This window comes from Mesoplodon densirostris, chromosome 1 (genome assembly GCF_025265405.1).
Source record: "Mesoplodon densirostris isolate mMesDen1 chromosome 1, mMesDen1 primary haplotype, whole genome shotgun sequence".
Lineage (NCBI taxonomy): Eukaryota > Metazoa > Chordata > Mammalia > Artiodactyla > Ziphiidae > Mesoplodon > Mesoplodon densirostris.
Window position 1 is genome coordinate 225,171,788 of NC_082661.1, and position 18,516 is coordinate 225,190,303.

An 18,516-nucleotide genomic window follows, 5' to 3' on the forward strand; every position below is an offset into this window, starting at 1 on the left:
AATGCAAGTTCTGAGGGAATTGCAGAATTGTCTTCTTATAGAGTGTCTCATTCCTTTGGGGTCTGGCAGAGGGAAGTTCTGTGCTTAAAACCTGACCCTGGTCTAATTATATTGTCTGGCTGGGGTAGCAGAGCTGGTTGGCATTTGTCCCAAGTGTCTAGTTGATGAATATAAATGGGGATCAGGACATTTGAAGTCAGAATGTCACATTTAACAAGGTTATTAGAGTTCAAGACATCCTTCTGAAGGCGGCATTTGCTCTGTTGAAAATATAACAGAAAATAACACATCAGACATTTATCAATGCTGCCACATCTCCTTTCATGTTTCCTTCCTTTAATCCCCTAGATGAAGTGATAGCTAATTTTTGGCAGTTCATACACAAAAATCCAAAGTAATCAAAGAAAAATGGTTAGAATGCACCATCAACAAACTCTGAACTTAAATTTTATATAATTTTGACTAATGTACAAAGTGAACGTTTTTCTTTATGTCTACAATGTAGTTTCTTTGGTACCGTAAAATTTTCTTTCATTATTTTAAATGCATATACTGTATCTTAAGTAAGCTGGATGATTTCTAAGTAGGTATACATTTATGTACACACTACCCAGATGAAGATATACATTGTTTCCATCACCCCAGAGAGCTCTCTCCTGCTCCTGTCCAGACGATATCCACTCCCTGCCATGAATCCGTCATTAGGACTTCTGTCACCAAAGTTTAGCTTTGCTTGTGATTGAATTTCAAATAAATGGAATCATAAAGTATCTATTCTTTTTGCCTGGCTTCTTTGGTTCAACATAATTTTTTTCAGATTCATCTGTGCTTTCATGTACATCGATCGCTGGTCTTTTTATGTTGAGTAGTATTCCAGTGTATGATTGTACCCCAACTGATTTACAGATTTTTCTCTTGTTAGACCTTGGGGTTATTTTTTGGCTATTATGAACAAATGTGCTATGATGACCATTCTTGTACAAGTCTTTCTGTGAATGTATGCATTCACTTCTCTTGGGTATATATCCAAGAGTGAAATTGCTAGGTTAGAGGATAGTATATGTTTAACTTCAGTAGAAACTGACAAATTTCCAAAGCAGTTGTGCCACTTTAAACTCCCACCATGCTATATAACAATCTGGCAGAGTATGTAAAATTATGTTCCTGAAAAATGAGTTTTTAAAATAACAGTTTTTGTAAATAATGACTATTGAGTGAGATGCCTATACCAACATAAATTTCAGAGAAATTTGAAAAATGCAGTTAATTGCTCAGTTGTTTTATTATTATATTTTTGGGGGTAAAGAAAGATGAACGAAGAGGAGATAAAAATAAAGAAAAAAATTCATAAATTTTATAACTTTTTTCTATTAATCCAAAAGCATCATAAAAACCAAAAATATTTAAATGAGAAAAACACTATTTACCAAAACATGAAAACAAAATGTTAAAAATAGTTATACCACATTTTATCAGTTCTATGCCGTATCATTTTCCTCCCCCATTTTAACATCTCTGAAATCAGGAAGCATCTTACCATCAATGACGATTTACATTTACAGTAGATACGCCAACTCAAAATTGTTTCTTGCCATCTGGTTCTGAAAGAATGAAGTCACTAGCTACTTGCTGACCTTCAACAAACCCTGAAAGGAGTTTGGGGTGGAGACCAGGAATGAGGCACTCTGTGCTCTGGGAAAAACTGGCAGAACAGGCCTTCAGACAGTTAGATATTTTCAGGAGAAGATCTTATGAGCCCAATTCCTTGCATCTTCTCATATCTAGAAAAGCACTAAAATCATTAATAGAGACATCTGCTCCTCGTGGCTAGCAGCCACCTTCTTGTGACCAGCAGCAACCTTCTTCTAAGATGTGTGCTTGATTGCACGTATCCCCTTTCACCAAAATCACATATATTCTAACCTCCCCCTTCCACTTCTTCGGAACAGTTCCCTAGAGGTATCTGACGCTGTTCCCCGGGCTATAGTCCTCATTAAGCCCCAAATAAAACTGAACTCACAACTCTCACTTTGTGAAAATTTTTCGTTGACAGATGTGACATGTGAAGAGCTTAGATTAGTCAAGAATAATATCTCAGAGAAATCAAAGACATGGGAATTAAAGCTAAGTGCTACCTTTGTATTTGGCTACTAGATGAGAAAGACGGTTAAAAATGGTACTACTTCTTGGTTCCAAGAAAACATGAATGCAAGCACATCCTGCTAGTATGGGGTGTAAATCATCACCACCTTTCAGGAAAGCAGTTAGACAAAACTTATCAAGATCTTTTGGAAAGCATTTTTGACCCAGGAAGTTGACTTTTAGGAACATATCCTAAGCGATAAACACAGAAAAAAAAACCAAAACAATTGAGATCATGATTTTATAATGATGAAAACTGGACGCAATTTAAATGCTGTACAATAGGGGGGACAGTTAAAGAAACTCCAATAATGGACCATTATGCAACCACTAAAATATTTTAAGATAATTTCTAAAGTTACTGGAAAATGCTTACATTTTAATATTAGATGAGAAAGTAGAATAAAAATTATATTAATGGCCTGACTCTACAACGTTTAACAACATACATGGGATGCTTATATATATACGTACATCATAAAAATTAAATATACTAATATTAATAATGATTATTTCTGGGTGGTGAGATTATTCTTCCTTACTTCTTTATGCTTTTCACCATTTTCAAAATTTCTTACAATTAGCAATGAAACACTCATAGTTATTTTAGAAATATAAAACGGCAGAGAAAAGAATGACCAATAATCCAATTTGTGTAACATGGGCATGAAAGAGTAAGTCAAATCTTATGAAAATCAGCCAATGTTCACCACTTTTTTAAAAAAAGGAACTTGGAAAAAAATCTGTTCCTAATCAAGCATATGTAACAGGCACAACAGGGTAAAGTTAGGCCAGACCATTTCTGCCTGGCTAGAAAGCATCCCTTTGTTTTCCACTTCGCAAGTTATAAGGCTCAGAGTCGGAATCCTGATCACATTAGAGTGTTTTGTAAATTTTTTTTTTACCCGTAAAGAGGTTGGAATCTTCTGTTCACACAGACATTCAGTTCATTTGACTCATCTTAAAATTAGATGGGTCCTGGGGTTAGAAACCTTAAGGGGCTAGTGTCTTTTATTGGGCTTTCCATAAAACTCGTGATGTTTGAAGTTTTCAAATATTAAAATGATATTCATTTCTACATCAGGTTATAATTCTTCTTTATGTTATGTTCTTTATTATGATCATGTTGTGTCTGGTAGGGAGAGTGAATGAGAGCCCCTAAGTTCACTGATGAATATCAGAGTCCAACTGTGATGTTGCCTGCAGTCGTCTTTAAAGGACCCAAGACCTGGATCCCACATCAAAGTTTCAGGAGAAGCAGGGGAGGCTGTGAACTGCCCCGGTGGGTTTGGTTGGAAGCATCCAATGGGAACAAGGAAACTCTCTAGGACACAGTGAATAAGCAGAGAGAGGGGCCCATCTGATGCAAGCCACTGGTGGTAACGCACTTGTCACGTAGGCACGGTGCTCTCACCTATATTGGCTCCGTAAATCTTACTAATTTGATTTTAAGGAGGCTGGTCCTTGGCAGGCAAGTCACTCTGGAAGGCTTAGGATTCGTGTTTGTTCAGAAAGCTTTATAAATGGATCCCTCTTGTTTGCCATGTACCTTTTTACTAGATCTCTCCCAGAGCTGCTTCTCTTGTAGAGGAAAATGTCACCTGTCCTTATGGACAGGAGTTAATGGATTGTTAATGGATCCATTGTTAATGGATCTGAGGGGTCAGTAAGTAGGTCCATGTTAAAAGTATACATATATCAGTCACATCAAATGAGAAAGAAAAGTAGCTGGTTATTTGGGTAGATGGACAAAGATGACGTATAAGCCTCTTGTCAACTGTAGATACGTGGTATGTAACAGACCTCCACTGAATTCATTGAATTAGAAGACCAAATCTAGGCTTTGACTTTTCAACAGCCTTAAAAAATTCCTTTTCCAAATCTCCAGGCCTATCCCTTTTAGTATCTCTCTAACTGGAATGTCATTAGAAATTCCTTTGCAAATTAGGGTATGTATTCCCCCGATTTGCACATACAAGCTTTATTTGTCCTTCTCTATTAATTTTTTCTGTACTTTAACAGTAACTATTTATTCTGTTTTCTCTTTTCAGTCTGGCATATTATTGTGTTAAATCTCAATTTCATCTCTTTCAGCACCAGTGCGGTTAGTCATGTTCTGATCTTTGTAAAAATGTAGACTCAAGTTTCAAAGAAGAAAGAAAAAAGAAACAGTATGATATATTCTATGTCCTGAATTACTAAAGAGATCTCTTACACAGATACAATTGAAATTTAGCCTCATTTCTAAAACAGAGAGATGAGAAAGAGGAAAGGTAGCATAGCATTTACATATAGAATACAACAATTGTCTATCTAAAATGGAACTCTGACTAAATGACCCAGTTATGGGATTGTTTTGGGATGAATAACTCAGAAGAAAGTTTTAAAAAGATAAGCCAAAACTGGTCTTCAAGTTTTTTCCTTTTTTTTTTTTTGAGTGAGAAAGAAAATCTGTTCCAGCGTTTGAAATCTGTTTCTTCTGTTACAGTTTTTGAATAACAGTGTGCTAACCGCTGGATTTTTTCTATTGTTTAGAATCCAAATGGAAAGATATGAGAATGTTTTAATTGCAAACAAATATAGATGTATCTATGAGTCACCATCTGACAGGGGCAGCTATTTTCAAGTATTCCAAATGGCTGACTCATGCTAGGTTTACCTCCAGAATCTCTCCTGACTAGATCCTTCTCCCTATATGCCCAATGCCAGCACTCCAAGTCAGGCTGCCAGTATTTCTTGCCTTGACTTTGCCACAGTCTCCTAACTGGTCCCCTTGACTCCATTCACATCACTTTAAGCCATGTCCCACATGTGCCAGTGTGCTGTGTATAGAGCACAAGCTGAACCCATCAGCTGGTCTCCCAGGACTTGGCTATAACCGCAGCTCCTCAGCTGGGCATTCAGGTCCTAAATGATCTGATCCTACCTCTCTACCATTATCTTGACACGTGCATTATATTCTGACAATTCTAGGTTACCACTAGTTATCTTTGCTTGGAATATTCTTCTTAGATATGACTGACTGGAAAACTCCTTCAGTACCACTTTCTGGAAAGTAACTAGGCAATTTGAATTTGTAGCCTTAGAAACAAAGAAATGATCCAAAGTGTAACTAAGGTCTACACACACATAGCTAATTTATCACAGCCCTATTTATAATAGCAAAAAAAAGTATGTGGGTATGGAAGGGGGAACAACATAAATGTCCAAAAAGAGTCAAATAAATTATGACTTAGGGGATATTATACACCAATTAAAAATGATTATTGTGAAAGTTTTAAACACATGGAAAATGTTTATTCTAGAAACGACTTAAGGTGACCTTAAGAGATAAAGATATCAAAAAAGATGCCATAAAAGCAAAAGAAGAAAGAAAAATAAGAATAGAGACATAAAACAGAGTCAGGGATGAAGCTAAAAAAAATCCGTTTTGGCTATGGAATGGGCTCCAGATTTAGCTGTTGGCTTTCTATCAACAAACATAGAAAAAAAAGTCTGGAAAATAGCACAGTTTCGTATCCACAATATAAAAACATTCCTTTGCTCAGGAGAAATGCAGGTATTCCATATGTGAACTGCTCTGGTGAGTCCTCATGATGAAATCAGAGTAGAAAATCCTAACAAGAGCCACAATGGCAAGTTTCCTAAGATTGCTTCTTACAGTATTCCTGATAAAATCAGTGGCAATCGCACCAGCCAATTCAATTCTCTTGTAAGGAGCGAATATGAAATAGTGCACGTTCTTAATTTTCTGTGAATCTACCTTGTTACAGAAACACATTTTAGAGAAACAGAAGGACTGAAGTATATTTCAATTAATCTTCATAAAGAAACAGTTTTTTTAGTCATACCTCTGATACACTTAATGAGTTTAAATTTGTGCTCGCTAAAAAAGTACCCGGAGTCCAGCCAATCTAGCTGGATAATTAAAAATAGACTTATCAGAATGAATGACTAAGGGGCAAGAGTAGAAACAGGGAGATCAGTGAGAAGGCTACTTCAGAAAGCCAGGAAAGAACGGATGGTGGTAATGATGTTAGGAATAGTAATAGGAATAGTAACAGTTCTAATAATGATGGTAAGAGTAACATCATATTAGTATTGTAATAATAGCAATAACAATAATACCAGATATATACAGAATTATCATTCACTATCAGGTTTCGAATTGAATATGTAAAAATCAATTTTTAGCTAGCTAACTTAAATTAGATTCTTGAATCAAAACTAAGTTCCTGGGGGCTTTCCTGGTGGCTCAGTGGTTGAGAGTCCGCCTGCCGATGCAGGGGATACGGGTTCGTGCCCCGGTCCGGGAGGATCCCACATGCCGCGGAGCGGCTGGGCCCGTGAGCCATGGCTGCTGAGCCTGCGCGTCCGGAGCCTGTGCTCCGCAACAGGAGAGGCCACAACAGTGAGAGGCCCGCGTACCGCAAAAAAAACAAAAAAACCCCCAAAAAAACCTAAGTTCCTTCATTGACATTTTCTTCTGTTAATAAAAAATCAAGCCTAAATTAAAACACACACACACACAAAACTCCACGCTGGGGGAATGGAGAGTTATTGTTTAACGGCTACAGAGTTTCAGTTTGGAGATGAATGGACAGTCCTCATGGTGGCACAATAATTTGAATATACTTTATGCCACTGAAATATAAATGTAAAAACAGTTAAAATGATCAACTTTATGCTATATATATATTTACCACACACACACCCCGCCTTCCAGAATGCTCTACCAGGTAAGCTTGCTCAGGACAAAACTGAATCCTGTTGTGAAGAGGGCGGAGCCCAACAAGCCATGGACTTGCAGAGCCGTTCACTGACCTGGACTCCCGGCTCCGAAATACGCACCAAGTCCTGATTAAAAGGGCAGCCAGTGTCCACAGCACTTGCCTCCTATAGTTTCCCCCCAAGAAGCACTATTTACAAAACGTAACTACAGGAGCTAATTTGTAATCATGAGAATTTTGTATAGGAACTGGTGAAAAGTTGGAGGCACGGCTACCAAAGACAATGACTTGAGCATTAGAGGATTTTATCTGTAATCCAACTGTGACAATAACAAGCCAGCAGGACATGCTGCCTCCATGGGGCCATTAGTACCCAGCCAAACTCTGCTGTCTGTCAGAAACTGTTTTTCTGTCTCTCTAGGGGGCTGGGGATGATGCAATTTGAACAGCTCATCGACGGGTTACTATGGAATGAGCTAAGGCGAGTTAGGACACATTCCAGTTTTACCCCAGAGGACAATTCTGACTGGCCCATGAAAAGACCCCGATTCTTTTTTTAAAAAAATAATTAATTAATTTTTGGCTGCATTGGGTTTTTTTTCCTTTAATTTTTTATTGTGGTAAAGTAAAATATACATAAAATTTACCATCTTAACCATTTGTAAGTGTACAGTTCAGTGGCATTAAGTACATTCACACTGTTGTACAATCATCACCACTATTCATCCTCAGAATTCTTACATCACCCCAAACTAGAGCCCTGTACCCCATGAAACAAGGAACGCTTCACGAATTTGCGTGTCATCCTTGCGCAGCGGCCATGCTAATCTTCTCTGTATCGTTCCAATTTTAGTATATGTGCTGCCGAAACGAGCACAAGACCCTGATTCTTGAGGACTTAAGAGCCAACATCGCAGCGTCTTTGGTTGATTTATTCAACCTAGACTTTGATCAGCTTCTGCCTACAGAGTCAGAGGCCAAAGGAAGGTCATAATGAGCAACAAATAACTTAGTCCTATTTCTAGCAAATTCTTTTTTTTTTTTTTTGCGGTACGCGGGCCTCTCACTGTTGTGGTCTCTCCCGTTGCGGAGCACAGGCTCCGGATGCGCAGGCTCAGCGGCCATGGCTCACGGGCCCAGCTGCTCCGCGGCATGTGGGATCCTCCCGGACCGGGGCACAAACCCGCGTCCCCTGCATCGGCAGGTGGACTCTCAACCACTGCGCCACCAGGGAAGCCCTCTAGCAAATTCTTTTAATGTTAAGTGAAATGAGCAGGATATTAAAAGAGAGCAGGGTATTAATTGATGTTGACAGTAGTATCTCAAACTTGCAGAAAATAGGCATAGGAAATATAAGGAAATTATAAAAATGTTAGCAGTTGTTCCCTATATGAGGGAGTTACGCAGATGATTAAATATTTATCCTCTTTACAAATTTTCTATAATGAGGATATAATGGGAAAAACAACCATGGTTAGAAAATATGAAGACATTTCTTTTTTATTTTTATTTATTTTATTTTATTTGCTTTTTGTGGAGCCTTTCTTAACTTCCTTGTGCCTGGTATTAGTTCCTCCAAATTTTTAATTCATTTTGCTATTATTGCTGCATATATGTCACTCTGTATTGTGATTACTTATTTGAATTCCTATCTCTCCCTCACTAGCCTGATTTCCTTTACAGCAGGGAACATGCCATTTATCTTTTCATTTCTGGTACTTCACACTATTCCTGGTATACAGTTGCTACCAAAGAAATGTTTGTTGTTTTGAATAAAGCATTTAATTACTAAAAAGGTTATGTCAAGGGCCTGCTTGTTGCCAAGGAGCTTTCATACTTTTTCCTAAATTGTGGGGAGAGTTTGCAAACAAAGGAAAAGACAGTAGTAGAAACTAATATCTTCCCAAATTAGTGATAACGCTTTAGTGATAAATTAGAGATAGGGAAGAATTGTATACGCACGTAGAGAAAGGATGTATACATTGCTTTGTTTTTAAAAAATGACAAACAAGGACGTTTGCTCTGCCCAAGGAGATCACGCTCTTTCTGAGATACGGCGTTTGAAATTGGGTAAATAGTTTGACATGAATAACCGTTGAAGGACAGTGGGGACACCGTAGGGTAAAAGCCAAAGAAGAATCAGAGAGTCCAACTTCTTCTCTGGACAAGAGAAGACAACAGAACTTCAACAAGATATCTTTTGTGGCTAAAAATCATCATCGCAAGTACAGATCTTAGTCACAAAAAACAGCCCTAAAACGCAGTGCGTTGTATGTTTTGGCATAGGTATGCTATGGCAAAACCACATTTCCTTGGAAAATATCTTAGTGGTGTATTAGGATCAAATCCAAACCACAAAAGTTAGACCTGAGATGTTTTGTGTGCTGTTGTGGTCCCTCCCTCACATGAAACGCGGGTGTCCAGGCTCACCCAATGGGGAAGCTTGCCTCCAAGGGCTAGAGAAGGACCCTGACAAAGAAAGAACAATGGGGGAGAAATGACACATGAATATGTGCACAGTTTAACTTTATTCATCACCATGACTACAAATAAAGAGGAAGAATCACTTATTAATTCATCCTAATTTGTGCAAGTGTCTTTAAAAGGGACACAATCAAGAGAATGTTTTTGAAAAAGTCATGGTACGGGACTGGGTGATTTGGAAAGACACCCTAAATGGCAACCATAGAGAAGAGAGGCACCCAGCATGTCAGGAGTTAGGAGGCCACCGAAAAGAGTGTGAGAGGGCCTCCCTGGTGGCACAGTGGTTGAGAGTCCGCCTGCCGATGCAGGGGACGCAGGTTCGTGCCCCGGTCCGGGAAGATCCCACATGCCGCAGAGCGGCTGAGCCCGTGAGCCATGGCCGCTGAGCCTGCGCGTCCGGAGCCTGCGCTCTGCAGCGGGAGAGGCCACAACAGTGGGGGCCCAAGTACCGCAAAAAAAAAAAAGAAGAGTGTGAGAGAAGAAAGAATATGCTGGAACATTTTTTGAAACAGTTTTTACTCCAAGGAGATGCAAAGAATTCTGTGGATGAGTCAGCCTGGAAATAATTGGTAAGAGAGACTATGAAGTTCATAGGAGCAAAGGCTTAATAATACCCCAGAGGAAATTATCTAGCAAAAAAGCAAATGCCAGTGCCTTTGTTTGATAACATCCATTAGTGCAAACTGTCTGGCAGAAACCAGCAACAGGCATAAATATCTTGATTTTAAAAGCCACATGGAAAAACTGGATGAGCTCTTCAAAGAGTAGGCCTGTGTGTCTAGTTTAAGATCAAACAGCAACTACAACCTGCGTTTGGTAATGCTCGATGTATTTGGTATTTAAAGCAGGGCCCACAGGAAGGAAATAAAAGCAGATGTACAGTGAGGAACTTGAAGCAAAAAGAATCAAGAAATGAGCTGAGAAGCAAATGATGATGTAAAAAGGAGGAGCCTGAGGCCAAACTAAATTGGCCTAGGGCAAGTGTTAGCATAAATAAGATGAAACTTCCCAAAGTTTTTTTTGGTGACAAGTACTAACGTGCTATTTTTGTCTTCGTTAAAATTTCTAAAAAATATACTATAAAAGCAGATCTGGAATAATATATCATGACAATTTAAATACTGCTAAAGTAATGTAATTTGTCATAATTAAAAACTGAAATCAGCCAAATGGTCCACAACAGGGGTCTGGTAAATTACATTGTGGTACATCTGTGACTTAGATATTATGCAGCCTCCAGCAATTATATGCAGTAACATGAAATATACTCATGAAAGAGCTCTAATTGAACAAGCTATTTTATACAGTATGAATGATGGAGCTAAAGTAAGCCTATATATAGCTCTTTTTTCTTTTACTGGAGTAAAATTGATTTACAATTTGTTGTGCTAGTTTCTGCTGTACAACGAAGTGAACCAGCTATATGTATACCTATATCCCCTCCCTCTTGGACCTCCCTCCCACCACCCCCCATCCCACCCATCTAGGTCATCACAGAGCACCGGGCTGCACTCCCTGTGCTATACAGCAGGTTCCCTTAGCTAACTATTTTACACATGGTAGTGTATTTATGTCAAACCTAATCTCCCAATTCGTTCCACCCTCCCCTTCCCCCCACTGTGTCCACATATCTGGTCTCTACATTTACGTCTGTATTCCTGCCCTACAAATAGGTTCATCTGTACCATTTTTCTAGATTCCACATATATGTGTTATTGTACAATATTTGTTTTTCTCTTTCTGGCTTACTTCACTCTGTATGACAGATTCTAAGTCCATCCACATCTCTACAAATAACCCAATTTCGTTCCTTTTTAGGGCTGAGTAATATTCCATTGTATATCTGTGCCACATCTTCTTTATCCATTCACCTATCGTTGGACACTTAGGCTGTTTCCATGTCCTGGCTATTGTAAATAGTGCTGCAATGAACATTGGGGATATATGTGTACTTTTGAATTATGGTTTTCTCAGGGTATATGCCCAGTAGTGGGATTGCTGAATCATATGGTAGTTCTATTTTTAGTTTTTTTTTTCGTAATTACTTTTGTAAAGTTCTTTGGATTCTCAGGGAAAAGATATTATTTACCTTTAATTTTAGCTTTGGATATTTTTAATTAGTAGGAGTCTCACAGGGCTCTAAGCCAGCTCCAAAGGAAAGTAAAATCAAGACTTTCCTTGTGCATAGCTATGAGGCTTTATAAAACTCTTAACAAAATGCTGCAGAGAGGAAAGATGCTAGTGGGAGAGGCTGTCTGTAGTTCACATACTGCCATTCTTGGCCAGCATTTCTAGGAGTCACCAAGCAAATACCAAGTATAATGTCTAGAGAGAGAATTTATCTATAGTACCCTCATATGAAGGACGCTGCCAAGTCTTTATGTGTCCCAATTTATGATTTGTTCTTAGAGACAGTCAACCATCTATAAACTAAAGAAAGGGAATCCCACCTGAAGGCTTCAGCTGGGGCCACCAGCGTGTGCTTTCCTCAGGCTGGTTTTCCTACTGATCACTTTGCCTGAGAGCATTTCAAGCACAATCCACTCCCTTTGGAGTGTCTGCATCTATTTGAGTATCTTGTTCCTTTTTGTCACTTTGAGATTTTGTCACTTTGAGATTATTAAACTAATTCCTCTAAGGCATATCCTATTTCTTCTGTGTTTCTAATAAATAGTTCTTAACATCACATTGTTTTATGACCGAATGGATTGTTTTATATCTTGGTGGTGACTGTGTTCTACTTTATTTCCTTAAATACTGTTAGAATTTTTAAAGCCAGTATTTCTAAGTGAAGACTCTTTGTTTAAGGCAGTATTTACTTTTTATTTTTAGGACACCTGCACAGATGCAAAAACACTAAAAAAGCTTTAGGCAACTTTAAAATATTTATTTTATTGAAACCTTTACATTTATTTAATGTTAACTGTATAAAAAGAATCTAGACACCTTAACGGTGAATTTCACTTGAGGGAGAGGGATTAGGGTTCTATGAGAATCACCAGTTGGCAGTTTTTCCAACTACACATGCTGGCATCCGCCCCTAGATTCTAGAAGTTTGGGGGTGATTGTCACATTCTCTTCTTGTCAATAAAAAATAAAGGGGAATGAAATCTGCCTTTGGCTCCCCACTGCCTCCTGACTGTATTCCGGTTGCTGATCCCTTCAGGATCATTCAGAAAACATTTTTAAGAGTTTATTATTTGAATTAAACTAGCACTTGTAAAAGCAAGTATGATGCTGAATATTATAGATCCGTTGTTAAAAAAAAACTTGAACTTGGAGCTACATCATCAAACTGTGTACACGAGATCCTAGGTCACAGCAGTAGTCTCCTCCCTTTGGTGCAAAGAGGATCGGAAAAATATTTCTGATGTCACAAGACAAAATGTTTTCAAGGAGAAAGGTTATACAAAAAGAATGAGCTGGTTGGTGGTTTCTTATTCGAATACGGCACCGTTGGGGCAGACTGACCTCGCAGGGCTAGGCCGAGCAGGTCGGAGCCAGTGAGGCTAGCAGACACTCTCCACACACGCCCCAGTCAAAAGCAGGCAGCCTAGCCACTCACCGGCAGGGCAAGATCCGGACCACATCGTTGGGCTTGTACCCTTCAATACAAACTGCACAGTTGTCAAAATCAGGCTCGGTTTCCTGCAACAGAGACAGCACAGATGAGCCTGCTTTCCTACCTTCAACTCCTGTAAACACACAAATAACAAGCCAAAGGAGAGCTTGCCTGGAGCAAGGCTTTCAACTGTCTCGGTGCCCGTTTTCTTAATCCATAATTTATTGTACACTGGTTTAGTTTCTATTCCTTCCAACCTCCACTTTCTGTTTCCGGGTGCCACTGCAAGAGCTTTTGTGAGGGAACAGTTTTTGAATGTACCATTACTAATAATGCTACTTATTATCATCAGAGGTGACATAGCAAAGTCTCGAGGATGAGAAATACTATTCATGGAGAATTGTCAAAATGATATTTAATCTATCCATTCCTCGGGAATCTAATGTATACAACTCTTAAATAGTGGTTCCAGCTTTCTTTTCAAGTACATAAGTCTCTTTCAGCATCCCATAATACATTACTTATGTAATAGTCCTTGTTCTTTTATTATCCTGTTGGAGGATAAAAAAGTAATGAAAAAATAAACTTTCTATTTAGTGATACTTTTAAATGAATTTTATCCTATTAAGCTCAACGGTATTTTTATATAGTTGAAAAACAGCAGCACATAATTAACGAGACTAATCAATTATTCATACTGGAGACAATACCGTATACAAGTAGAGTTGTGAATCTCTAACGATGCCCCAAGGAGCCCCACACCCATGTACTGCAATTCACTGCTCTAAAATTTCTCCTGGGGAGAACAGAGGCCTTGAGAGGCTTGTGGGCCTAGACTGGCCTACTTTGTGGTCCTTCCTTAAGATATGTTTCTGCTTTTGGCTTTATGTCATCATTCTACAGCTAGAGAGATTGTTGCCTTGACGTTGGGGTTCTAGAAACTCAATTTCAGAGAGACTAAATATCCTTCTTGCATTTGCTGCAGACTCAAGGGGAGGACATCACTCAGCACATAACAATCTTCCTTGCAAGGATTCATGGAAAAACTTTCTCAAGCTGTAATACCAGCAACGGCCATTTTGTTTTCATCTTGTGGGACACTGGAATAAGGTAATTAGACTTGTTTGAATATTGAATATTGTTTCCTTCTTTGCATTGGCTTGCTGGAGAGCCTCAACTTAAATTTGGGGACCCATTTCTGCTATATGTTTCAGGTAATGCATGTGTATAGTGATTTCATCCTGGTTGCGTCTACTTTTCCTATACCTACTTTTCAATTCTTCCTCCAACTACTTTGCTGTCCTATAGTATGCATTTTATAAACTGCTTTAAATTATGTTCAGTAATGATGGGTATAATAACAGATGTTCACAGGAGAACTATTAGCATGTATTTCCCTTTCTCATCTTCTTTTCCACACTGGCTGCTAGGAAACTCTGGATCTTCTCTGAATAGCCCCTCGCCAAAAAGAAAAGAGGCTGTTACCTTGTCACCCTTCTTGATGGTCCTGACCTGGAGCTTGCTGATTGCTTTCTTTGCTGCATCTCCCAGTCGGCGCTGAAAAACCAAAAGCTGCTTGTTAGTAATAAAGACTTGTCATTCTTAACTTTGTGTCTGATAGCATTCAGTAAACCAGGGCAGCTGTGTCTGAAATCATGCACAAGTGGAAGGAATGTTGATGACGACGGCTAGAAGAGACGGGGCAGTGATACCTGTGCACAGGGACTTGACTCATCACAGCCTACTAAAGAGCTCTGTCATTGAGAGAAGCTCTTCACGCCTGAGGTTAAGCAAGTGGAATACGACATGGAAGAATCCTGCCCCACAGTGACTCCAGCGCAGGTCACATCCACGCAGATTAGCAAAACAAACAGACAAACAAACAGTTCCCTTATTTGTCACTCTAGCCACTCAATTTGTGGCATGGAGATAGCCAATTTGGAGTAGTTGGAATAATCTCTATCTCTTGTTCACAGGGTATATTGTTTGCATATTCCTTTCAATTTGGAATTTTTAAGCAATTTCCTTTGCTTATCTAGACCCAACTTAGGTTTATATTTGGTCTGTACTATGCTATCCTATCACCTTGTTACATGCCAATTTCACCTCTTTTGTGTGTGTTTAAGTGTGAGTGTGCACATAGGAAAATACATAAATCATACATATTCAGTTTAGCAAGTAGTTATAAAGCAAACAGCTGGGTAACCATCATCACCCACGTTAAGAAATAATATATTATGCACTCCTTTTTTTAATAGAGGAAGTTAGTATCCTAATGCACCCTACAATAATACAATAATAGGGCCACGAGGAAGAATGGGAGAGGAAGAGGGTGGGGAGAGAATTACGTTTTAATCTGTCAAGGAAAAAAATGGTTTGCTTGTGTGCTTATGAGTTTTCCACCTACTGTAATCTTCTCAGGTATGTGTATTTCTAGTCTGTAACAGAACTGTATTTGCAGCAGTGAAACATATTTGAAGGACTAAGATAAATAGGGCAAACATTTAAAAAGAATAATCATCTGCTTTCACTAATTTTGTTTCTTTTGGAAATAAAACTCTAGCTTCTTTCTTTTCTTTAAAATAGTGAGCATATACTAAAGAAGAGTTCATTTAGCCTAAGTACCATGCTAAAGCTTTGTAAGCTGTATCACTATTATCCTTACAACAGCTCTATGAGAAAAATACTATTTTGTAGAATGGAGACTTAAAGAGCTTAAGTAAATTGTCTAATATCATAGAGTTAGTGCCAGGTCAGTCAGAATCTGAGTAAAATTAAGTCTGAATTTAAAACCAAAGCTAAATTACCCCTCTCTCATTTTTTCACTGATTACCCAGTCCACCGACCAGGCAGTCAGTCAATCACCAAACACCTACCCAGTCAGCCAGCAGCTAGCCAGCCAGCCAACCTACTAATCAGCTAGCTAACCAACCAACATCTAGCCAGCCAGCCAGCCAACCAGCCATTCAGTCAACCAGCCAAGCAACTAACCAATCAGCTGACCAACCAATCAAAATCTATTAAGTACCCGTCATACGGCATGTCCCTAAGCATACCCCAATTAGAGTAAATAGGGGTGCTATTTACTTGTTATATATTTACTTGTTACATGCTCCCCTTGTCAATTCATTTTTCTCTTTGATATCCTGTCCTTAGTTTCTAAAATAATTACTGGCATTTTTAACAGAAAAGTAAGCTTTGGTTGTTTCCTAAAAGGAGACCAACATACACTTCAGACCCATAAGGAAATCCATGAGTATTGAGCAAACTAAGGTGGTGGGAAAAAGAGGAAGAGGCTATAATGATAGATACCAAGGGGGAACATACAGTGAGAGGAAAAGAAAAGAACTGAGATGAAACTAAACAGGATGCAACTCTCTTTCCTTTCCTCTTCCTCTAGCTGGTGCCTAACCATCCTTTGGTCTTAACTCAAGCCATTTCCTCAGGAAGCTTCTCCCTCTTCTTCCAGGAGAGATGACCCCTCGAGTCCAGATCCTCACAGCTCCTCGTACCTTCGCTTCACGGCATTGTCACAACATTTGCAAGTTGATGTTTATTTTGATGATCAACTCGCATTCCACTTCGCTCAAGTGAGCTCCCTGAGTGCACGATTGGGTTTATTTTTGCTTCCCCTGGTGTCCCCAGCACCTAGAATAAAGCTGCCTTCAACCAGTGACCCGTGATCATTCCACACATATCTCGGATCACTTATTTTGTTCCAGGCCTAGCTCTGGGTTTTGAAACAATGGTAGTGAAAAAATATATACACCTTCCTGCTCTTTGCAGCTTACTATCTAATGGAAACTCCATAAAGGGTTGATAAGTGAATAAAATCTTAAATCCAGAGATTTTTTAAAAGCACGAAATACAACCTGAGAAATTCAGCCAGCTAATGGGAAAATTTATGGAAAACTATAAGTAATACATGTGATAAGGTAAGCAAAGCTTACCTATACTTCTTTTGAGGAGGAAAAGGATTGTGTTTTGGTAGGGACTAATGAAGGATATGAAAATCTGCCCTGCCAGGGGAAAAACAGATGATCTAGATACCTGGAAAATATGGAAAAACCAGCTTCTGAGATATAGATGATAACTATGGGACCAGGGAAAAGCACTGTAAAGTTTAAAAAAATGCTATGACCATTTGCATGTAGCCAAATTTTGTCAATAGAGGCATGTCTCTATTTCTTCTTAAGTGACATGAAAATCAGAAATACTGACTTCTGAATAAAGACGATTGTCCCACTTTCAACTATTTTCACACTAGTATTATTGGATTTCCAAAATGCAAACTAATGACAGAAGCCCATAAACATTCTTAATAAAACGGCCCAAATAAGGAAGTTGTTGCTATTGTAGTTGGTCTCTTCTGTCTTTGGGATTTTAACTGCACCGAGTATAAATGAGAGGGAAAGCTACAGACCTTGCTCAAACCACGTCTTATATGTAGTTGAGCAGAGAATCTAGGGACTGCAGCAGAAGATCATCACAAAACAGACTCTTTCTTTTGTGCTCCTTAGAAATGCAGAGTGATGTGATGCTAATGGAAGACTTAGGGACCACCTCAGGGAGAGGTAGGGACCACCTTGGGCAGATAGGGACCACCTCAGGTTTGTACAAACCTTTTGTTTCAGGCAGGGGTTCCTATCCCTTCTCCAGGATGCTCCTGTAGATTTTCTCTAACCCAACCAGATCCAAATCATATTATACTTTTCACTAAAAATTGTCAGGAGTTGAGCCATCTTGGTAATTAGATTTACTCATCAATTTGATTGAAACAGGTATAAGAAAATATTTACCAAGGTTACCGGTTCCTTGATAACAATGAAGATAAACAGCTTTATGGAAAATAAACACAGAGCCATTTATTAGAAGAATAAAGTCTGACATAAACACCAACAAGGATAGTAAACAATGACAGACTCCAACCCAAGATGTATAATTTAGTTATCTCCTAAATACTTAAGAAACTGAGAAAAATAAGACATTTCCCTCTTGTTCCCCTCTATGTTATAAACAGAAATGTAGTCAAGGTGAGAAAAAGCTAGAAATAAGGATGCCAAAACACAGCATCAAAATTGAGTTTATGTTCTTCCTATGTCATTTGGTTGAATAATTCTGTATCATCTTTGCCTTTTTTTTCTGACAGCTATATTTTCTAATCATGATTCCTGTCATCACCAACACGACCAAGTGGAAAAATAACTAAGTGTCCTTATGCTTCTAGGTGAAGAGAGGACATTATAGACATAAACAGAGTTGGTCCCAGTCATCTGGATGCTCATGTGGCCACAGGTGACTCAGCCACTTCCCGCACTTGCTCTAATACATAATAATGATTCTCCTGGGCCTGCTGGATGGTACAGAAACCACTGCACAGCAAGTCCCATCAATTTCTATGATGCAAATCACCCCTCCATCCACTTAAGAAATATGGATAAAATAATTAGACTCCTTTGGCGGCCATGGTGACTCCACAGGGTAAGGACTTAAGCCTGTTTGTGCATACAGGGCATGAGGTAAAAACATCAGGATTATTTTTGTGGGGGAAGTGCTGTAGAGGAGAAGGCAATGGCTTGGGAGTAAGAAAATCCAGCT

General features: G+C 38.9%; 1 protein-coding gene and 1 non-coding gene across 6 annotated transcripts in view; both read right to left on the reverse strand.

The window, feature by feature from the left end:
* RNF150 (ring finger protein 150) overlaps positions 1 to 18,516 on the reverse strand; it is a 266,420-nt gene that overhangs the window by 69,131 nt on the left and 178,773 nt on the right. For all 5 annotated transcript variants that reach the window (XM_060115732.1, XM_060115726.1, XM_060115729.1 and 2 more), the window contains exons 3-4: positions 14,404 to 14,475; positions 12,922 to 13,004 (exon numbers count right to left, since the gene is read on the reverse strand). In XM_060115732.1, the coding sequence (XP_059971715.1) occupies positions 12,922 to 13,004; positions 14,404 to 14,475 (155 nt within the window). The remainder of the gene's footprint in view (positions 1 to 12,921; positions 13,005 to 14,403; positions 14,476 to 18,516) is intronic.
* On the reverse strand, positions 7,643 to 7,749 carry LOC132501321 (U6 spliceosomal RNA). Its single transcript, XR_009534220.1, has one exon. It is a non-coding gene; the product is annotated as a U6 spliceosomal RNA (small nuclear RNA).